At 40.5% G+C, this 23,768-nt stretch overlaps 2 protein-coding genes across 5 annotated transcripts; one reads left to right on the top strand and one right to left on the bottom strand.

The window, feature by feature from the left end:
* Nucleotides 1-1,777: 1,777 nt before the first annotated feature.
* Nucleotides 1,778-19,490, bottom strand: LOC101737153 (protein kinase C). 3 transcript variants are annotated; one of them, XM_038020208.2, is made up of 17 exons: nt 19,221-19,490; nt 18,925-19,057; nt 18,449-18,563; nt 14,978-15,038; nt 13,995-14,202; nt 13,608-13,639; nt 13,014-13,084; nt 12,299-12,440; nt 11,824-11,960; nt 11,664-11,757; nt 10,996-11,064; nt 9,591-9,942; nt 9,314-9,462; nt 8,512-8,751; nt 8,307-8,443; nt 8,139-8,237; nt 1,778-7,005 (listed from the first exon to the last, which is right to left on the bottom strand). In XM_038020208.2, the coding sequence occupies exons 1-17, from the start codon at nt 19,315-19,317 to the stop codon at nt 6,946-6,948; spliced, it is 2,196 nt and encodes a 731-aa protein (XP_037876136.1). In that variant the 5' UTR covers nt 19,318-19,490; the 3' UTR covers nt 1,778-6,945. The 3 variants fall into 3 exon arrangements, with proteins under 3 accessions (XP_037876136.1, XP_021203383.1, XP_037876137.1); XM_021347708.3 differs by having other exon boundaries at nt 10,996-11,067; XM_038020209.2 differs by lacking the exon at nt 10,996-11,064.
* On the top strand, nt 19,385-23,741 carry LOC101743220 (ADP-ribosylation factor-like protein 2). 2 transcript variants are annotated; one of them, XM_062676007.1, is made up of 5 exons: nt 19,385-19,524; nt 19,905-20,031; nt 20,806-20,961; nt 21,471-21,669; nt 22,667-23,741. In XM_062676007.1, exons 2-5 carry the CDS (start codon nt 19,967-19,969, stop codon nt 22,799-22,801), a joined length of 555 nt encoding a protein of 184 aa, XP_062531991.1. In that variant the 5' UTR covers nt 19,385-19,524; nt 19,905-19,966; the 3' UTR covers nt 22,802-23,741. The 2 variants fall into 2 exon arrangements, with proteins under 2 accessions (XP_062531991.1, XP_004925700.1); XM_004925643.5 differs by having other exon boundaries at nt 19,389-19,529.
* The last annotated feature ends 27 nt before the right edge of the window (nt 23,742-23,768 follow it).

The raw sequence follows: 23,768 nt of genomic DNA on the forward strand, positions 1-23,768 counted from the left end.
GTGTGATAGCTCCCTGCCGGAAATCTGCTTCACACAGTGTGCAGTCAGGCGGGAGCTCCGACTCCTGGACGTCCATAAGTCGAGTGGGCCAGACGGCATCCCCGCAGTGGTTTTGAAAACGTGCGCCCCTGAGCTGACACCTGCGCTAACGCGTTTGTATCGCCTCTCTTATTGCACTAACAGGGTTCCGTCTTCATGGAAGACCGCCCACGTCCACCCTATCCCCAAGAAGGGTGACCGGTCGGACCCATCGAGCTACAGGCCTATCGCGATAACTTCCTTGCTTTCCAAGGTGATGGAGCGAATTATAAATACACAACTCCTGAAGTATCTTGAAGATCGCCAGCTGATCAGTGACCGACAGTACGGTTTCCGTCACGGTCGCTCAGCTGGCGATCTTCTTGTATACCTTACTCACAGGTGGGCTAAAGCCTTGGAGAGCAAGGGCGAGGCTCTTGCTGTGAGCCTTGATATCGCGAAGGCCTTCGACAGGGTCTGGCATAGGGCACTTCTATCGAAGTTACCATCTTACGGAATCCCCGAGGGTCTCTGCAAGTGGATCGCTAGCTTTTTGGATGGGCGGAGCATCACAGTCGTTGTAGACGGTGACTGTTCTGATACCATGACCATTAACGCTGGCGTTCCACAAGGTTCGGTGCTCTCCCCCACGCTTTTCATCCTGTATATCAATGACATGCTGTCTATTGATGGCATGCATTGCTATGCAGATGATAGCACGGGGGATGCGCGATATATCGGCCATCAGAGTCTCTCTCGGAGCGTGGTGCAAGAGAGACGATCAAAACTTGTGTCTGAAGTGGAGAACTCTCTGGGGCGAATCTCCGAATGGGGTGAATTGAACTTGGTTCAATTCAACCCGATAAAGACACAAGTTTGCGCGTTCACTGCGAAGAAGGACCCCTTTGTCATGGCGCCGCAATTCCAAGGAGTATCCCTGCAACCTTCCGAGAGTATCGGGATACTTGGGGTCGACATTTCGAGCGATGTCCAGTTTCGGAGTCATTTGGAAGGCAAAGCCAAGTTGGCGTCCAAAATGCTGGGAGTCCTCAACAGAGCGAAGCGGTACTTCACGCCTGGACAAAGACTTTTGCTTTATAAAGCACAAGTCCGGCCTCGCGTGGAGTACTGCTCCCATCTCTGGGCCGGGGCTCCCAAATACCAGCTTCTTCCATTTGACTCCATACAGAGGAGGGCCGTTCGGATTGTCGATAATCCCATTCTCTCGGATCGTTTGGAGCCTCTGGGTCTGCGGAGGGACTTCGGTTCCCTCTGTATTTTGTACCGTATGTTCCATGGGGAGTGCTCTGAGGAATTGTTCGAGATGATACCAACATTTCGTTTTTACCATCGCACCGCCCGCCACCGGAGTAGAGTTCATCCATACTACCTGGAGCCACTGCGGTCATCGACAGTGCGTTTCCAGAGATCTTTTTTGCCACGTACCATCCGGCTATGGAATGAGCTCCCCTCCACGGTGTTTCCCGAGCGCTATGACATGTCCTTCTTCAAACGAGGCTTATGGAGAGTATTAAGCGGTAGGCAGCGGCTTGGCTCTGCCCCTGGCATTGCTGAAGTCCATGGGCGACGGTAACCACTCACCATCAGGTGGGCCGTATGCCCGTCTGCCTACAAAGGCAATAAAAAAAAAATAAAAAAAAAACCTACCCGTCTGGGCTGAAATACCCTAAAGCTACCAGCGTAAAAAAATAAAGCAGCCGCAGATCCCAGAGTCAATCATTAAATAAAACACGTCGTGTAATCTATTTCATTGATTTAATAGACTTGTAGGATTACATTTACATAATATATTTCTTGTTCTCATCATAAAACTATATATATATTATTTGCATGAGTGAACTAATCGTGAATACAATGAAAATGTCCACGCCAGTACAGCCGAGGACAAATTAACAGTACGCAAAATCAATATTATAATTAAATGCAGTTTTAGAATGATAGCGGTCTCGCCCCCGACTGTACCGGACCGGACTGCAATCCCAACACTTCTAAAAATCATTTTTTTTTTGTTTTTTTTTTTTAATTTAATTGTCAACTACACATCATAACACAAACTATATAAGATTTTATTATATAACTCAACTACTTTTACATCTCAAGGTACAAAAGTATATTGTACTTTTTCGAAACAACCAAGATGTTATTTTGTTTTCAATTAAGAGTTTTGTCAAGAGGTGTACCTCAGAATGTAAAAGTTAAATACGAAACAATAACATAGTTTAACGTAAGTACACGTGTATTATATAGACACTAAATTTTTAAACAATCTGTCGCAATGGCAAGACGGCTCGGCGGGGGTGACGCCGCGAGGCAAACCTTCCTTACATCTGTCGAAGCAGTCCTATAGAACTCTTCGATACAGTAATGGAGGCTAATGTACTCTGAGGATAAATAGTGACACTACTATCGGTCATACTCAATTTCGCGAGTACACAGAGATTAACATTTTATCAAAAGTTAGGCGAATTATTTTTGTGACAAAGTCAACGTTTGAATATTTTCTAGATACTAGGTACTTTAAAAACCAACGCAATAACTAAGTATATAAATTGCCTAACAAAATCGTACTGTTAATTATGCATTTGACGAGCAGCGTCGCCGCGTCGTGGAGGAGCGTGTGCCCCGCGCGCGCCCCCCCAACTCGAGCCCACGCAGACAACAGGGAAGGCTTTAAGCCACTTTGTACATTCATAAATCCATTTCTTTGGCTATAAAACACCTCTGGGAAGCGTAAAAATATATTTATCTAATATATAAGCATTTTATTAAACAATAATAAAAATCCTGTTAATGATCTACATTCTTCAAATTCGCTCTTAAATCAATTATAGTACATTTCTAATGTGCAAATTGTAATAATAATAATAATAATAATAATTCATTAGTAACAAAACGTTTTAATGTCAAATGTTAGAAAATAATTTCAAAATCAATGTGTAAAAAGCATGATCCGAAATAAAGAGCTTGACTGGTAGACCGCGCACCGAGATCCGCGTCCGACTCGGCAGGCGCGTACACTGGGAGCTTCGCAGCATCAGAATGTTATTGCACCCAATCATTTTATAAATAAACATACATCGTTACTGTAAGTTGTGTTAAGATCACTATGACACGTTACTTGTGTGTGACAGTACTACACTAACTGCAATTAACTGTAGTGATGATGCACCGTATAACGCGACAGACGGGCGCGTCACGTCACGCGTCACGCATCACGTAGACACCAGTGTGCTTAGTGCGAGTGTTTAACGTTCTCGACAGTGTAAAAGTTAACTCAAATTTGTATGGAGTTGGAACAACGCCCCTAGCGGCAAACGTTTACACTGTCGAAAACGTTAAAAACTCGCACTAAGCACACATGTGCTGGTTTGGACGAATGTAATTCGTTACTCTTCATTACCCAGTAACTATTTATTCTATTGCACCTTTCGTAGCAAGCATTTTATGCGCATTTCTCAGAAAACATCTCCCAACACACTACTATGTTTTCGACAGTTAAATTACACAAATCAAACATAAATAATTATTTATTTAAATATGTATATATATGTATATTGCACGGATTTGGTACTTTGGCACGATTACGTTTTGGTAACTTCTCTTTCAAAAATAAGAAATAAACTAAATAAAGAATATAAAACAGTATTGAACTGGCTCCTCAACGAGCCGCAGTCCCCTGGATTGTTCAAATTATTCGCATATGTGACAGAAGCGTACTAACCAGTTAATAGCAAAACATGGGATTTTTCCAGATTCTGTTCGTATGAAAACAATGTCCGCATATATGTAAATGATTTTTCAATACTTTTCTTTGAATAGTTCACAAGTAATGTACTAGTTTATATTCTAATACATATAATGGTTTCTTTACACGGAGTTTATGACAAGATTGAAAATAAATCCGAGTAAATCGGTCCAGGAAATATAAATTATGATCCGAATTAAAGAAAATGATGCGTCGGTTGCCACGACAAACTAATTCGTCGTTAGTGCAAGCACACATCACTACAAGAGAAGTCGCTGAAGCCAATTTGTACAAATCACTAACAAGATCCGCGGTGACGGTATCGACAAAAAGGACACGCTGTAGGTTTAGATGCATAAACGAACGGGCTCACAGCACGTCCGATGTTGAGTGGTTCCTGGAGCCTATAGAAACCACAACTCGGATGCCGTCGCCCGTTCAGTTATTTTCAAGAGTACTGATTTGGTAATTGATTAATTATGGCCTTTTCGATTAAAATGCAGGAAGAAAACCGGGGTCCTTTACGACATTGGCAGCAGCCGCCGGCCGCAGTGGCAAAACGGTGCTCACCGCTGTGTCTCAAGCGTCCACTACTATAATCGATCAAGATGTACCTTTTTGTCAATGATGATATTTCAACTATATTTTAAAAATAAAATTGATTATAAAAAAATATAAGTAATATGATGCATAGTCATTATTTAATATTGTAACATACAATATAATTATACACTAGTGTGAAGTGAGTACTAAATATATTTATCTGTATGGCGTTTTAGCTTAACTACAACTCGGCCGTTGCGAGTGCCGAGGAAACTGTTCTCTGCGGCGGCGCGAGCACGACTGTAGGCCGAGCGCGCCCGAGCGCACCCGAGTGTGGCCGAGCACAGCCGAGCGGACCCGAGTGTGGCCGAGTACAGCCGAGTACACCCGAGTACAGCCAAGTACAGCCGAGTACAGCCGAGCACGGGGGAGCGCTTGTGATCGCGGGCATTCACGGATCACGGGCGCTCGAGATGTTTACCTCGGCACACGCACACACGCACCGCTCTCACACACGCGCGCGCACATGCACACATCCGATAAAAACACACAAACAGTGAACAACACTCAACATATTAATATATTATATTTTTTATAATCGAGTAAATAACACGACAGTGACGTCACAGCTATAACTATAAAACTATATTATATAATATATATATTATTATATAAATGATGTATATAATAACGCATAAAGAAAACAGTGAATTCAATGAACAACGAAACGAGCTCATCGGCGGCGGAGTCCGGAGGGGCGCGGGGGCGGCGCCCCGGGGTTCGCCCCCGCGCCCCTCCGTGCGCGCGTCGTTTTCCTCGTCTTGTATTTTCGTTATTGTGTGAAGATTTCATGTTTATAAACAAACTGGGCGTATAGACACATAAACCTTTGATCTTTCACGAGGAAATTATAATGTCCTGATTGGTAACTATTAATAAAAAAAAATAGATTTAAATAAAAGTTAAAACACGACAACGGGAACACGTAAAGAGAATTACCATTTTTTTAGTTTTTTTCTTCAAATTTTATTTAAATGTATGTGTATATTTTATTTTAATGTTACACTAAATACTACGTAAAGCATCAAAATTTGTGCATCAACCGCGACAATCGCACGAGGCCGGCGGGCGGCCGCTACAGAACAAATCAAAAACAAAAACTAAGAGATAAACTACAACATCTAAAATATATTTCGACTATAAAATTTATGTTTATTTTAAAATTAACACCTTTGGTTTTGTTAAAATCTTAAACTAAAAAGTAATACTTATGAATACGTCGCGACTCGACAGAAGCGGTGCCGCGGTGCCGCCCACAGAATGCGATCCATTTCCAAATAACAACAAAACACATCAGACGGTCAGACTGTCGATGATCCATCACGTGAACGCACGTTACAGAAGCGCAATGAGTATTAGAACAGACAACAGTTTACAACAAAACCTAACACAACGCACGACTAGAAGCGACAAATGTATCAATAACTAGGAACGAACCCGCCGCGGACACTGGTACCCCCGCGCCCCCCACCGCGCCCCCGCCGCCAGTAAAACCCACCCATTAATTGTTAATAAAAAGAAGGTTTTCAATGTGTGCAGGGGGGCGAGGGGGGCGAGGGGTGGGGGGGGGGGTTCTGCAGTATCCTCAAGGGCGTGAAGTTAATTTAGTTTCGTCGTACCAGTGCCCGCGGGAGCAACTATGTATCCTATGTATAAATTAAGTAACATAAAAAGCACCAATCGCAGGTGAATTTAGTAAGCCAAGTTATAAGCACACGACATGATCGATCGGTCCGGAATATTTACAGCAATCAATAGTTGGCCAAACATATTTCATCATAGTTCAACGTCCACTCGTGGTCATAATATTTATATTTATCAATTAGCCTGACACTTGGCCGCACGGACGATCTCTCAGGCGGGAGAGAGCGCCAGTGAAATAATTCCAGACGCAAGTTAGTGAGTGTGCTCGTCGTGAGCACGTGCTGCGGACCACACGCCTCGCTACTCCTACAACGTGGCTAGTGTATATACTTTCTTTCGTATGGACAGATATTTATCATAAGACTTCAACCGTGTCCTTTCCTTTCACAAAAATAAATCGTTTGGCGACGCACCGTGTCCAGCTCGCACGGTGCCGCGTCTAAAATAACAAATACATCATTTGTATTAACATGCAGTAGGGTGAGGATAATATTAATAGTTAAGGACAATGTAAACGAAGTTACAGTAATATTTGAGGTTCGAGGGGGAGGGGGGACGGTGCCCGCGGACCGCAGCACGATGCGGGCGCGAGGCCGGCACCGCCCGCGTCTTTCCATTTCATTATATTATGAGATTTCACTTCGAGTCGTCCTTTTAACGACGGCCGACAGGTTAAATTTATATTTAAAATGATTACCCATATTAACATTTGGTAAAACTAAACGAGATTTAGATCAGATCGATGATGCGAGTGTGTGCGGGGGGAGGGGGGCCTCATTAATTCGATTCATATAAAAACAAGGTAATACTTTGCACATTAATATGACTAGAGAGATGGCATGCACTGGGCGCGTGGCGACAGGACAGGGGGAGGGGAGGGGGAGGGAGAGGGAAGGGGAGACGTGTGGAGGGGTTCAGGCGGCGGGCAGGGGGTTGAAATCCTTGTTCACGAACGAGAATCCTCGGAACTCCTCCTGCGTGAACAAATAAATACATTTCAGAATGTAATTACACTAATTTTGAAAATAGGCATACATTTCAGGAACCAACTAGTGTAAAGAAAACATCATCATTTATGGACATTGACAATGCCAAGGGGAAAACTCAAGCACTATTCAGTTGCAAGGTTGATTACTAGCATCACAGTACGGACAACCTGTGCCTGTGGTACAGTTCACAAGAAACTGTATTTGGACCTTATTGAAATATTTGCCACTTCATATACTCAGCGATGAGGGAATTTTGCCCCTGTACCCCTCAATGCTTTTTTCAGTTATGATCAAGTCACTCGATTCGAGTGCTCCTCTACGGATAACTCCAGACCTTCTCTTAAAATGTGTCTCGTTTCTCTCAAGATCCAAATATTGTCAGTTCCAACTTTGTACTGCAGCCAGTACCCGTACCTACCGTTTGCCGCTACTTGTGGTCTGTAGAGATTAGCACGTAGTGGGAGTTCCTTTAAGTACTTTTATTTATTTATTTTTATATTTTTTATATTTTTTACAAAGATATTTTTAAAACTTTCAATTTAATATTATTTTAAAGTAATTCATTGTAAAACCCTGTAACTATAAAATATCGATACTGTAGTTATAATAAAGGAAATAAAGGGGTAATTTAAAAATACATTATTGATAATACTTAAACTAGTTCGTGAAGAGCGACAAGACAAAGAAAAAAAATCAATAAAAAAACGGTGCGCGTGCAGCTCGGCGCACGTGAAAGAAGTGAAACTTCTTTTGCGGAGTGTATTGTTTTTTTCATTTTTTGTTTGGTTTTTGTTCATTTTTCATCTTTAAATAAAATTTCTCTTGTAATAGGGAACGCTGTGTATAAAAGAAACGACCTAGCTCACTTTTTCCGTTCTCTCTCTCCATGGTCCAGTGGCTCGCGGGATGCTGTCTATTTTTTGACTCTCACTCTTCCTAAATTGTATATTTTTTCTCTAGCCGTAACGAATCTGTTACGAGTTAAATTTTACTCTCAACGCTCCTAAAGAAGTTTAACTTCAAAAGGTAAAAGTGGACAATAAACTAAGCATACAATTGCAAGTCGGGTATATAAAGCGCAATTTGCAAGGTCCAGAGCTGTTAGAAGGTGCGAGTACCTGGTTGATGGTCCGCAGCACGTCCGGCGCGACGGGCGTGAGCACGGGCTCCTCCTTGGTGAACTCCGCGTCGAAGTTGACGGCCTCGCGCTTGCTCTTCTGTAACCGAAAGCACAGCTGGCACAGCGCTCCCTCGGCAACGGACCCTTCCCCCGCAACCCTACGCACCTTGGGGCGGAAGGGCGGCCGCAGCTTCCTCTGGGCGAGCGCGTCCCAGTCCACGTCGCGGAAGAACGCGTGCGCCTTGATGCCCGCCGCGCCGCCGCACACGCCCAGCCGCCGGCTCGGCGCCTTCGTCATGAACCCTGCGCACGACGGTGTGGTCAGTGGGCCGCCGGACACTACGCCGGGCGGGAGAGTGCCGATGTGTCACCTTTGAGTATGGAGACGGCGTCGCGCGAGAGCCACACGGGGTAGAGCACGTCGTCGTGCAGGATGGACTCGAACAGGTCGTCCTCGTTGTCGGCCTCGAAGGGCGGCTGTCCCGCCAGCATCTCGTACAGCAGCACGCCCAGCGCCCACCAGTCCACGCTGCAGCCGTACTCCTGCTCCTGCAGGATCTCTGGCGCGATGTAGTCCGGGGTCCCGCAGAACGTGGTGGTGGTCACGCCGTCTACAACAAACAATTTAAACTTTTACTCTTTTAAATCAATAAAAAACCCTATCGGAGCCTAAGTAAAATATAAAACATCCTAACATCGGTTAGGGAGTGGTTAAACGGTAATTAATTGAAAAACTAACGTAAAGTGGGGATCATGTAATAAGTGAACGAATAAGGACAGAATATTTTGTAGTGAGCAGCGAGTGAACTTGTCGTGAGTGAAAGTGTATTGAGTAATAAGTGAGCTTGTAATGAGTGAACGTGTAGTGAGTGAGCGTGTAGTGAGTGAGCGTGTAATGAGTGAGCGTGTAGTGAGTGTAGGTGTAGTGGGTGTAGTGTGTGAGCGTGTAATGAGTGAGCGTGTAGTGAGTGTAGGTGTAGTGAGTGTAGTGAGTGAGTGTGTAGTGAGTAGTGAGTGAGCTTGTAATGAGTGAATGTGTAGTGAGTGAGCGTGTAGTGAGTAGCGAGTGAGCTTATAATGAGTGAACGTGTAGTGAGTAATGATTGCGTGTGTAGTGAGTAGTAAGTGAACGTGTAGTGATTGTGCTGTGGTGAGCGAGTGGTGGAGACCTACCGATGATGCCCTCCTTGCACATGCCGAAGTCGGCGAGCTTGCAGTGTCCCTCGGAGTCGAGCAGGATGTTGTCGAGCTTGAGGTCGCGGTAGATGACGCCGTGCTCGTGCAGGAACTCCAGCGCCAAGGTGACTTCCGCCGCGTAGAACCTGCGCGGGCGTACAGCGCGCTAGTGCAGCCGCACGCCGGGACGTGCCGCCGCACTAGGACTAGGACCGACCACTAGTAATCATTCAAAATTAAAATTAGCGATGACAAGAAATGAATCGCGACTGACCTGGCGCGAGGCTCGTCGAACTTGCGCGCTCGCTGGATCTGAAACATCAAGTCCCCCCCGTCCACGTACTCCATGACGAAGAACAGACGGTCCCTGGTCTGGAAGGCACAGTGCAGCGCCGTGAGGAAGGGATGCGCGGCCGCCAGGGCCAGCACGCGTCTCTCGGCGAGCGTGCACTCCGCGTCGTCGTCCTGCAGGATGGCGTCCTTCTTCAGGACCTTCACGGCGAACACCTCCTCCGTGCCGCGCCTTTCGGCCAACATCACTTTTCCGAAAGATCCTTTCCCGAGGACCTTGATGAACGTGAAGTCCTCGAGAGATGGCTTCTTTAACCCTCCGCATTCTGTGTCCCCTGTTCGATGGTAACATTCCAATACATGTTATATATTATCTAAATCAGATTGCTCTAAAGGTAAAGAGCCTCAATCGAGCCTAAAACTGAATGTACGTTTGTGCGTCTGCGCTTTCGATCCGTTCATGTCATTTTGAAGTGAAACTTCTTTAGGCGCGTTGAGAGAAAAATTTAACTTGCGACGAGCTCGTTACGACTACACAGAAAAGGTGCAATTTAGCAAAAGAAATTTACGAATGAAAAATGAAGAAAACCACAATACTATACCGCAAAAGAAGTTTCGCTTCTTTCACGTGAAGAAATCATTTTTTCATGAAATAAACATGTCTATTTTTTTATAGGAGAAATGAGTACATGTAGTTTATAAAAATCAGGCATTGAACGAAATGCAGTGTGCGTATGTATGCAATGTACGTGTACATGCAGTGTGCGTGTGTATGCAGTGTACATATGTATGCAGTGTACGTGTGTACGCAGTGTACGTGTATATGCAGTGTACATATGTACGCAGTGAACGTGTATAAGCAGTGTACATATGTATGCAGTGTACGTGTGTACGCAGTGTACGTGTGTATGCAGTGTACGTGTGTATGCAGTGTACATATGTGTGCAGTGTACTTGTGTACGCAGTGTACGTGTGTACGCAGTGTACGTGTATATGCAGTGTACATATGTACGCAGTGTACGTGTATATGCAGTGTACATATGTACGCAGTGTACGTGTATATGCAGTGTACATATGTACGCAGTGTACGTGTGTACGCAGTGTACGTGTGTACCCAGTGTACGTGTGTATGCAGTGTACGTGTGTATGCAGTGTGCGTGTGTATGCAGTGTGTGTGTGTATGCAGTGTACGTGTATAAGCAGTGTGCGTGTGTATGCAGTGTACGTGTGTATTCAGTGTAGGTATGGACGCGCAGGGCGATGCTATAGAGGACTACCACTATTGCAACACTCCACGTGCACTACAATCGACAGCTATGTGTCCCATGATTCGAAGCCAAAAAATTTACTAAAATATTCTTATATGAAAAAATAAAAAGTAACGAGACCTTCTGCAGTAACAAACAGCTGCATGTCGTGCCAGGGGGGGCGCCACGTGCCCTCCTTGTCGCGCACATCTACTGGTGGGGATCAACGCAAAACAATCGTTCAAAAAGCAAACCAAAACAAATGAATACGGAACATAACAACGGAATGACGCGACCCTGTCAGCCTCGCCGCGCGCTGCTGCAGTCCGGGGGCTACAGCGGCGCTGACAGGGTCGCGTCACTCCCCGGTCTACGGTCGCCAAAACAACAAGATATTTAAACAAAATATTATTCAAGCACTCATATTCTTTGAGAATTTCAATTAAAGCAAATAAAAATGGTTTATGAACAATGTAAGACCTACTATTTCGTTCTATATACAGGCCGTTGTTTTTGTGTGGACGATAACAAAAAATAGCGATCTCAGGGGCCAAATTTTTGCCACAACAATTAAAAGTCAATTTGTAATAAGTTTTAATACAAAAAACATCTCAGTGAAAAGCTATCATATTGCTATCATAACAAACTACAATTTCTTATCTCATTGAGAACGTCCGATGAATGATTTTCGCTATTTTCTGCTCGCTACCTGACCTATCGAGTGCCGGGCTGCGTGTGGCAACAACACTACACAATGTCACACAAACATAACATAAACATTTACAGTAATATGGTTCCGGTACGCAAACCTTTATCGTCTTGTTTGTCCCCTGCGTCCTTCGACTCGGAGTCCCCGGACGACGACAGCTCCGAGGATCCTTCGAGCAGGGCGGGGTTGAGATACTGCGGGTGAGAGAGGCGGGTTACACAGTGGGTCGGCGGCGACGGGAGCTGAGGGGACGATGTTACCTTAAAGGTCTTCGGTCTGGGGTTCTTGTCGGGCGATATCCCCATCTCGTTGAGCAGAGCCGCCATGGCCTTGGTGTTGGTCCCGCAGTTGTTGGCCACGTTCTTCTGGCACCGCTTGTGGACGTTCATTGAACACGCTGCAAAACGTCACAGTCCGGGAATGGATGGAACATGATTTGGTACTTTCTTTTGCGGACGTCACTGACTAGTGGATAATACCTTAAATTACCTTAAATTACCTTAAAACGACCGTCTGGTGTAATGGTAAGTGACATGGTCACTACACAAGGGGGTCACGGGTTCAAGTCCCGCCAAGAGGAGATATTTGTATGATAAATATAAAATGTCTTTTCCAGGGTTATGGACGTATATTAAATATATGTATGTGTATAATAAAAATGTTACATTTATTTCCGTTATCTGGTACCTACAACACGCACGGGCCCAGTGAAGGTGGCGCGATCGTTAGTAATACCTTCGCACTGCAGTCCCTGCTTGATGAGTCCGTAGAGCAGCGAGCCGCAGTGGTCGCAGAAGGTGAACCGCTTGTAGGAGTGCACCACGAAGCGGTGCGGCACGTTCACGCTGAAGCCCTGCCCCACCGCGCCCGCGCCCGCCTGTGCCGCACACCACACTACAACTCGACACTCGCAACAACATGTTACCTCAACCTATATCTACTAGTGTTCCTGCAAGCCCATGTCCTTCTTCAAACTAAGTTAGGGCCCAAATGTTAAGGCTTCGTCAAACAGAACACGTACTGAGCGCTGCGTTTTAACGTCGCACTCTTTTCATGTCACACAAATTGACTAGATGAGCCTAACGCTCCTCGACGCAACGTAACATCCGCCAAATCATAGTTCCTTTCGATAGCAGTGTGAAAATTAAAAAGTATTAAGATGTCGAGTGATTCAGATGTGGCATTGTATAAGAATGGGTATTTTTTAACTAATTTTATCAATCTTTCGGGCATTATCCAGTATTTTAATACACATTCACTCGGACGCGATAGCGCTGACTCTCTGTGTGACAGTATATTAACCCTAGTAGTACAACATATCTCGGCGTCATAGCGCGCAGTTTAGCGTTCTGACGCGCGCTAAGTACGCGTTCTGTTTATATGTAGGCGGCTGCGAGGGAGCCGCGGGGCCGGGCTCACGTTGATCTGTTAACAAACATGATCGCGTTACCTCCTCCTTCATGCCGGGACACTTCGTGACGATAAGGGAATGACATCGCTTATGCAGCACGCAGGTGCAAACTGTGAACAAAGTGACGACAAATCAAATTATTCACTCAATCCATTTATTTACTTTCCAAGTACGATTCTACAAAATGTATACATATTGTTACAGCGGAATTGTCTTTAGAGTGAAGATCTCTGATTGCAACGAACGATGACAATTGAACTGATGAATCGAGGTCGAGACCGGTACAACATTCCTGTGATACAACGGCTGGGGTTGTTTATTATGTTGCCTTTTATATTAGTTACTTCCGATTGCGATTACGATTACTTACAGTATACTCATTTTTTTATTGCTTACGTGTGGATAAGCTCAAACCCACCTGATGTTAAGTGGTTACCGAAGACCATAGACATCAACAACGCTTGTTGTATGTTATTAAGCATTTGTGTCATATAACTGTTTAAATGTATAAAACTGAGCGAAAAGTCTGCTCAATCGGTTTTGCAACTTTTTATAATAAAAAGATAGTGACTGAAAATTCGAAGTTTGTTTATTTTCAAGTCTAACTAGTTGAAAACTTATTTAAAATCTTACCTTGACACTGGTATCCTTGCTTGCCGATGCCCCTAATAAAGAAAGTTCAGTATTAAAACCTCGAACTTAAATATAATTTATCGCATATTATATAAGTAAACCCTAAAGGAAACGTTAGGAGGTAATATTCCGTATCCGCGCAGAGAGGTCGGAGCAGCGAGAACAAGGCATCACGAGTGGTACCGGCTCGTAGCCAGCCAACATCAGATGGTCTGTGAGTTTGCTCATCCCAGTTTTTTTTTTAATCATGATATAAAGATAGTAGTTGTATTCAATAAGCTCGTTCACCAGTAAATATCTACGCAATGACGGCTTCCGGACCTGGCATCAGAAGCGCCTCGTCTGGGAACAAGGGTTAGCGGATATGAGCGCGTGCATTCTACGTACCATATGAACTCCCGACAGAGGCTGCAGAAGGTGGGTTGTCGCAGGAAGGTGGCCATGAACTTGTGTCCGTTGACCTGGTGCACGCGGCGACGCATGGCCCCGCGGCGCCGGGCGAACCCCGCCCCCTCCTTGAACTCCCGGGGAGCGCCGCGCCCCCCGCGCACTCCGCGCGTCCCCCCGCCGCCCCCGCCGCCGCCCTCGCCTGAACCTGAACCGTGCGCAAACGACATTTATTCTATTTCAAAATCGTTTCCTCCTTCTATTACAAAATGCTTTTACTATTTCATGAGACACTAAGTATTTTAGTAGATTTCATGAATATTCTAAGCCTAAATTGTGTATACAGTATCTTTATATTAACTAAATTGGGCAAATTATCTCACAATCCACTAGATTTGAAGAGAGTATCGAAGACCAAAGGCACCACAACGTAAATAACTCTGCCTACCTTGAAATATGAGTTGAAATCGCATCTTTCAAAATGGGACAAAGCTGACTTTGAGTCAAATTATTTTTTATTACCCTTGTACGCAGGCAGACGATCTTACGGCCCACCCCGATATTAAGCAGTTACCGTGGCCGCTGCCCATTGCTATTAATCTACCTATGATACCTTTCCAAGCGAGTCACAATGTACAGCAACACCACAAAGAAAAATAATACTGAAGAACTTGCAATATAAAATTGTCACACAAGACATTATGGACAGAAATGCCAGGATAATGTCAGACTTAAATTGCTGTAAAAGTATCATGTTTGAGATAAAACAAACACACACACACAAACACCCACATCTAGTTACAATTACACATAACAAAAGTTCATCAATAAGTTTAGTCAGTTTCCAACTTCACTTCATCATTTTACAGTATATCCATTTTAGTTTATACTAAAATATTAAATATAATTTGTCATGTATTTTTTTTAGGTTGATGCTACGGACAAGTAAATAACGATTACCTATACTAAGTACAACAACTGACCTTGAGAATGCCATTTCAGATCTATTTTCAGATGCAGTTTCCCCTGCGGCTCTAGGTCCACCTGCAACAAAAACATGTATTAACTTTCAATCTTATATATTATTCAGTCTTTTAGATAAACATATATTTATAATTAAAACAATTAGAAATAATACCTTATCTTAAGAATTCTCAAACACATGACTGACGCTTCCCAAACCAAAGATAGGAATTTCTTGCAATATAACTATGATTTAAATTATTATGACCTTATTTAAATAATTTTAAAACCAACTTTTCGTGTGAAATTTCTTTTTGTTTTGTTAACTAATTTAGAAGACCAATTATTGTTGGTACAAGCTTACCGCCCAAATGATTTAGCCTTAATGAGTTTAAAGGCGCGCTAACTTACAAATAGAATGACTATTAATGATTTTATGTGTCACGAGATGTGAGACGGCCTTTCTTTTGCCGGAACTAGAACGAACCCTGAGGTAAACGGAAACAATATCCATGAAGTAATCCAGGCACCGCGCCGATACTTTTCACATTTGTGTTGTAGTGTTGGGCTGTTTCTTTTTTGTTGTTGACTGTTTGTTTTGATTTACTTTACTTTTTAAGTTTATAACAATCTGCATTATCGTTTTTACTTATGAGATAATATTTATCACGTAACTTATTTTGGACAATTAATAACTTCTCTAAACATGCTGTGTTCGTTGGTACAACTCTTTGAACTAATATTTAATTAACCAGTAATGTAAAGAAAAGCAACCCATGCGTCAAACGACCGGGTTTTTTTTATTAAATCACCAGCCCTAGGACCTGCGTTCGTTTTCGGGAATAATTACAAAACGCTCAACACGTAGTATATGTATTTGCACACAAACACACCTCTTCAACCAATTGCACGTATTTAGGTTCAGGACTAGACAATCTCCTTTTGAAATTATTAATCATTTTTTTTTGTCTTACTTGTTAAACTCCACGGAAACTAATGATATTACAGCAGAAACAAGCTAAATTATCTATCAAAACAAACATTATGCCAATTGTTGATAACAATCTGAGACATGACAGAACTCAGAAGTATTTTTGGGGGGTTAGTAATTGTAAAAATTACTAAATTTTTATCTGTCTATACTAATTTAAATTGACACATGGCTTGTTTGTAAAAATATAACACTGTAAACCGATCTTTAAATTTATTTAACCATTCCAGAGTTACGTGACATGAACAAATCTAAAGTTAGGTGACATGAAAAAACACTTTGTACATACAAAAACCCATATTTTTTCTTTCATACTAGGTGAAGCTTTGTTTAGAATTCTTCAAATTTAAAGCGAGAAAAACCACGGGGCACTTCCTTGGTTGGAACAAAAATAATACAATAATACAAAACTGAGTACAAGCCTGCCGCAACCTAACCAGACATCCAATCTTCTTATCTTATCACTAGACTGCTCTGGATAAAGATATAAATTTATCACCTAAGATTTAAAAAGACAGTCCTTACATGTCAGGTAGCATTGAAGGTTGTATTTTACAAGATTCTAAGTACTGCAATACATGTACACTGTGAAATTATGGATAAATCAATAAGGTAATATTCACAATGAAATAATCAAGTTAGACGCTAGAAGGTTTAAACAAATTCATAAACTGCCTTATTTTACTCAGTAAAACTTAACATTTGTCAAAACTGTAATGTAACGTAACTGTAACGTAAACACACCATCTCAATGTTTGTGCCTTGTTTTGTGTTTCAAAGGTCTTTAATGTTTTGTAAGCTAGAGAAATATGTTAATGAAATAATTAATTTATGGTGAAAAATTATTTGCTATCATTTTTTTAAAAGATAGCAAATATTCTTATTCACAGGTTTTCTACGTCATCATATAGTTATCCCTTTTTTTCACAATATAAGATACCAAATCAATCTTATACTAAATTGGATTCAAAATATGACAAATCAACGTGGAGTATTTATTGCTAGAAACCAAGAAAAATAAAAATCCAGATAATCTATTAAATTTATGACCTTAGCTGGTAGCTCGATAGTATTCAACAGTCAGTTACTGATTACAATTGAATTTTAGTCCAATAATCGTCACAAAAACAATAGTAAGCACAAGATCCAGACATTGGTTCTTGTTTTTCTGGTCCATACTCTGTTACACTACTATTTTAGTACAATATGAATATTGAAGAAGCATACTCATTATTTCTTATGTACTATTCACCTTCACCTACTGATTGGAGTATTCTTATTGATGTTATCAGGAGGCTAGCCTTAACCAATTTACCATTATATATTTTTCCATAAATCATTGAAGTCCATGTTATCATAATAAAATTAAACCTTCTCCACAGAAGTAATAATTTGAATGACAAATTTAAAATGACAGCTACTGCCATAACTGATTCTGGTTGTGGTGTCATTCTATTTTATATCATATACTGTATTTTATAGCCAATAAAAGTCATTTTAAAGATATCACAATGTCCAATGCTATTTGTGTGTTTCCCTATTTACAGTTTATTGTACAAGTAAGTATCTCAGTCAGATTCCTATCATTTTGAAACATCTCCTTGTAGCCTAACAAGTATTGTTTATATCTCCTTATAGATTATCAAATACTTATCCTTTAAGTTGTTGTAAAATAATAAAAATTTTAAATTTCCTATTGTCATTGCATTTACTAGTGCTAGGGCATACTCTGAGCCCAAATGGGTAGTCATCACCAACTTGCCTAATTCTGCCATAAACCAGGAATGCGTTTGAAGGGTGGAGCAGCTGTTCTACTATAAAACTGAGACTTAGAACCCATGTCTCAAGATGGGTGGCAGGATTTACGTTGTTAATGTTTATACACTTCAATAACCACTTAACATCAAGTGGACCATGAGCTCAGCCACCACAACAGGCAATAAAAAAAAAAAAAAACTCATAAACAAAGATATATTCATATAAAGGATTATTAGTTAACCTTTAAATTATCTTTGCAGGGAATCCATGGTCTGACAGGTACCCAGTATAATTATACAAGTATACTGTGCACATTCTATATTTAAGAAGGTATGTAACAAACTACAACCAATTGATAGTCACTTTGCTACTATTTTTATTGCTTTAGGTGAACAACTTTAGACTCACCTGGTGTGTGGATTCATTACATGGAACATGACAATAATTCACATTGCCTCTTCGAGGTGTGGAGTTAATGTCTCAATTTTACTATATGCCTCATTTTTATGCTTTCCCAGCCTTCATACTCAAATACATTGATGCCGTTTCCCCTCTTAGCTTGTTTTAGACAAACTAAAAAACTCAAGCTACAAACCTAAACTAATGTTAGGTTATGCAGTACAATAAATATTATCATATTCTCTGGCACTGTTGTATTTTTACCTTAAAACTGCTAGTAACAACTAATCAGGCTATATTTAAATTTCTCCCTAGTAAGCACCATTGAGCTGTAATTACTTACCCAAAAGTCTGTGGCATCCTTATCTCGCAGCATCAGATCCTCAAAAGATATTGTGCAATTTGCAACAAAGTCATCAGGAGGGATAGCCGCATCATGAAATACTGTGATCCCCAAACTGAAAGCATTTATTAATATAGGCTAATTGTTTATTCAATTTAAAAATCATAGTACATAGTTTATACAAATTATTCTTTAAGTGTTTGTTTAACTTAATTTAATTAATTTTCAATGCCAGTCTTGATTAGCATCTTTATAAAGTTTTTGGGCAGTTTCAATTAAATGCTTTTGGATAAATATCATTCTCAACACACATTTTTAAATAAGTTTTAAAATAAATAAACAAATGATTATTTATTTTTATATGTTTATGAATTACATTTGAAATACAAGTCATTACTTCAGAAAAATATTTAAAAAAAAAAAAACATCAACAATTATTTGTGACTAAATAAAGTACTTTATGAATATTATGGCACCTGGAAACATTGTGAACGTCGTGTGTAAATGTCTCGTTCCAGACAGGATCAAATGTTTTGGCTTTGGTGCTGGAACGGTCCAGGTGGTGCTCGTCGGCATCTATTGAGACGTAAGGGTCTATCGGCTGATCGTCTGCAATAATATCCTCACATATATCTATTCATCTTAGTAAACACTAGGTACATCTTTTACATGACAAACTCTCATGTTGACTATTAATTTACAGGTCAACATTTCGCGAGTCCTTGAATCTTAAACAGTGCATTGAATATTCAAGATGTTGGATTATCCTCACCTGGCTTTCCAAAGGCCATATTGAGCCGTTTCTGAAAGTCGGTTGGCCGAAGACCCGTCGCCTCACATACTTTAACTCGCACCGTGCCACTGAACATGGTGCTAGCGACCAACGAGACGTATCACCGAGACCGCGCCGCCACACGATCACTTCCACGCTATAAACCCACTTAAAATCATTGAAGGAGCTTCACATTTGATGCAAAAACTAAATAAAAATCTTGACAGCGGCGACGAGATCCGCCATGGATGGATGGATATTTTTCTCTATGGGCACAATGGTTCCAGTTTCGATTTCTATAAAAGTTAGGTATGATTGCCTATGGAGTTGAAAGCCCACCTAAAAAATATAACAAAAACGATATTGTTCACTAATGCTAATAGTACTGTTCATAATTGAATACAAAAGTTTTGTTCTCATAGCATACAGATAATATGTTAATAACACAAGTTATTTCATTTTTCGACAAATCTGCAGAAATGTAAACAAACAAAAATTGAAACTCATTGCTGGACCACACCTAAAATTGAAAAGCGACCTCGTCCTAGTTTACCCTCAGTTTGACAGTTGACGTTTGCCAACAAAATTTGACACTAACAGTTGCGGTCCTAAAACCGAAATAATCACCAAAAGGAATCGAAATTAGCTAATTTTGTGAATACACTCATTATTAAATATTTTCAGAATGAAGAACTAAACTATTAGTAGTGTGATAAACGTCAATATCAAACAGTTGAATAATTATAATGGGTTTCTTGACAATTCTAAAGAAGCTGCGGCAGAAAGAGAAGGAAATGCGAATACTTATGTTGTATCCTTTCAGAATTCACATTGTTTACCTTTTTATCAAGGAAACAAAATTAACTGTTATTGTGCAAGCTTTTTGGAACACTCTAGACGCCATAAATAGTCTACAAAGCGCGTTTTAATTTATGATAATCGTGTAACTTCATCACACTTTTTTAATCCATTTACTAACAACCTTCCTGACTTTTAAATGATAGCATGGTTTTTCGGCATTTTAAAATTAATTGAATGTTATTAACACAACCTTACTGATATTTTATAACTGTTGGTGAAACCATATAAAAATACATACTAAAGATTAGAAATTAAATAATTGTATTGAACTCTAAACTGCAAATTACATTTTGTGCTAATATAATTGATTTTTATGAAACAACATCTCTGATTAAATTTGTTCAACTTGGCAGATTATCCTGCAAACTTTTTACTGTTGATTTGGCTTGGCAGACATGCATGCGCCTCACCCGATAATATGTAATCACTTTTGCTCAAAGACATTAACAATGCTACAGCTAAGCTGTTACCTACTGCTGAACACTCCTCTAATCTCATTTGAAGATGGATATGTCATAGTGCTCTAAAAAATTCACTAGGAATAAACATAGTTGTTCTGTATAGTATGGTTCAGCTCAGCTCTTATGCCAGATGATGTGATGTTATAAAGGAAAAAGGCATCATCTTGAACAATTCCTCCTTGAAACATTCAGTACAATACACAGAGAACCAAAAGCTCTCAGAAGATCTAGAAACAAAACATAACTTCCTGAACATTTATCAGAGGCCTAGACAATGCAGGGAAGACAACAATTTTGAAACGATTTAATGGTGAACCAATTGACACTATTTCTCCAACACTAGGCTTCAACATAAAAACTTTAGAACATAAGGGATTTAAGTTGAACATTTGGGATGTTGGGGGACAAAAGTCTTTGAGGTTAGTAATTTATCTTGTTGCAAAATTGAGTAGGAATATATTGGATAAAGGAGCAATTTATTATATAAATTTATACACTAAAAACATTAGGATGTATCAAAACATTATAATAATTTTAATATGTCTCCTCCTTTAGAGGCCAATTTCCTTGTATTCTTGATTCGATTTCCTTGTATTCATGACTTGTATGGCATTTTAAGATTGTCTGAGATGTAAATCTCAGCCCATAGACTTCAGTTAGTTTTTCTAATAGCTTTTCCTAATGTTCGTGATCAATGAAATAATTTGTTAACAGTGCCAATTGAATGTATAACTGCAATTACAGACACAGTCTCTAAGATGTTATGTGATGCTAACTGCTGGCTACAGACAGCTGTATAACTGCTGCTAGGGTGACAGCACATCATATAGAGAAAATAGGCTGAAATTTTGGGTGAAGCCAAAACATTCATAAGATACTATTGTAGGAAACAGGTTGTTGCTGTGGGTTGTTAATATGTAGTTGACAGATCATACTGGAAGAACTACTTCGAGAGTACGGATGGAGTAGCGTGGGTGGTGGACGCGGCGGACGGGGCGCGACTGTCGGCGTGCGCGGCAGAACTCCGCGCGCTGCTCACGGAGGAGCGTCTGGCGGCCGCCACGCTGCTCGTGCTCGCCAACAAGTGCGACCTACCCGGAGCACTCTCCTTGCAACAAATACGAGAGGTCATTATTACACATATTCACATGGTTATGTAACAAAGATTTTATTTACAAAAACACTTTTCTAGTAGATACAAATACCTTAATTTCATCCATATTTGCCAATAAAATAAAAACAATTGTTTTAAAGTTTTAAGAGATTTGAGAAATGACACACACTCACGAACTACGTTATCTGGACGTGGTGCAAGAATTTGTGTACTTGGGGTCATTAATATCCAGTGACGGTGATTGTGACAGGGAGGTGGTCAGGAGGGCCCAGATGTCAAAATCAGCCGTGAAGCGATTGGAGACGATTTGGAGAAATCGCAGCATAAACAAAAAAACTAAGATAAAGCTCATGAGAACCCTTATCTTCTATATCACAGAAGCATAAGCATAAGCGTACAAGAATATGGTTCTTGTACGCTTCTGAGACGTGGCTCCACGTACCCTCAAGGCTCGTACCCGATCGAGAATTGACGCATGGGCGTATCATAGACGGAGCGCCGAACAAATGTGTCAATTCTCTCGGAGCTAAACGTCAAGACCCGTCTATCTACGATCTGTATGCAGCGTCTCCTCAAGTACTTCGGACACGTAGCCAGACGAAATCCTGACAACTTGGAAAAACTAATAGTTGTAGGTCACATGGAAGGAAAGAGAAGTCGAGGAAGATTGCCAACCAGGGGGACAGACATTGTCAAGGAGGCCACAAACACCAGCGTCCCGGGCGCCATTAAGCAGGCCGAATGCAAGCAACATTGGAGGAAGCTAGTGCAAAAACTGGACCAAGGTGGTCACGACCCTCAATAATGAGGAAGCGACAAAGAAGAAGAAAAATGATGCTCTGATCCTTTCGTCACTATTTTCCATTGCCATCACTGGTTATTCTATATGATCTCATTCCTTAATGCTAAACAGTATTTAAGTCTATTCATGTTGGTTAGCAGATTTTAAGGTTGCTTTTTTATGAATAAACAGAAATTAGTTTACATAACAAAAAACATTTCGTTTTCAGGCTCTAGATCTCGACAGCATAAAATCTCATCACTGGCGCATCGTGAGGTGCTCTGCAGTCACCGGAGAGAACCTTTTAGAAGGAATCGACTGGATGTTAGACGATATTGCGTCGAGAATATTCACTCTAGACTGAATTTATTCTATTTTCTTTATAAAGCACTATATCACAAGATAAATTGTGACGTCATAGTAATAATTTAAAAAAATCATAAGAAATTTACAACTATTTAGAAATAACAGCTCATTCTAACAACACTTATTCAACACTAAATATTACTTAGTTTTTATTTCACACATTTATTTAACATAATCCATTGAAAAAAATTACCTTTCGAAAATGCTGTACATTCAAGTAAGTTTTATATGTATCGTTAATTTTTTATGATTGAAATGTCAATCTTGTGAATTCTAAAATCCTGCATGGTAAATTTACGATATCAAAGAAGAAAATTTAAAGGATAAAATAATTTATCATTATAGTATTATAGCATTTTCATTAAAATATTAAAATAGTTTGTATTGATAGTATTCCATGTTCATTAGAAAGTGTAGTGTCCTATGTATTTTTAAAGTAAAGGTAACCCTCCTATAACACGGTAGATACATTCCTACAAAGTCCCGTGTTGTGCGCAACCCTGTTACTGTTATATGAGACCAGAAGCCAGTACAAAAAGAGTAATTTTTCTGAATGAAACATCTCATATAGATGAGATGTTACAATGTTACATGTAAAATACAGGTATACCCGATTTTTTTTTCCTTTAATGCATAGAAAAATAGCAAAAATTTCGTTTATTCCGATATACTGTGTGTTCATAGTGCATAATGTAATTTTCTAAATAATTTTAAACAAATCAACATTATCCTGCTGGAGAAGTACTGTGTTACTAATAAGGGATTTGGGATTTTTCCTTTAGTTTTATAGTGAAACCGTGTTTTTATAGGAGGGTTACCTGTAGTTAAAGGTCTACACACACATTTTCAAAATGTAATTAGGTTTACAAAATGCAGATTTAATAAATTTACATATTAACTGTGATGCTTTTTAAAAATAAATACATGTAATGACAAAATTCTTATTGTAATATTTTTACTGTTTA

This window comes from Bombyx mori, chromosome 25 (assembly GCF_030269925.1).
Source record: "Bombyx mori chromosome 25, ASM3026992v2".
NCBI lineage: Eukaryota > Metazoa > Arthropoda > Insecta > Lepidoptera > Bombycidae > Bombyx > Bombyx mori.

Coding starts and splice junctions, on each gene's coding strand:
- LOC101737153 (XM_021347708.3), bottom strand. CDS start 19,317: ATGTTCAGTGGCACGGTGCGAGTTAAAGTATGTGAGGCGACGGGTCTT. Junction 8,752..9,313: donor GTGCAAGGAGGGCATCATCG/GTAGGTCTCCAC, acceptor TGTTTGTTGTAG/ACGGCGTGACCACCACCACG. Junction 8,238..8,306: donor GGCCGCCCTTCCGCCCCAAG/GTGCGTAGGGTT, acceptor TTTCGGTTACAG/AAGAGCAAGCGCGAGGCCGT.
- LOC101743220 (XM_062676007.1), top strand. CDS start 19,967: ATGGGTTTCTTGACAATTCTAAAGAAGCTGCGGCAGAAAGAGAAGGAA. Junction 20,032..20,805: donor GAAATGCGAATACTTATGTT/GTATCCTTTCAG, acceptor AACATTTATCAG/AGGCCTAGACAATGCAGGGA. Junction 21,670..22,666: donor CCTTGCAACAAATACGAGAG/GTCATTATTACA, acceptor TTTCGTTTTCAG/GCTCTAGATCTCGACAGCAT.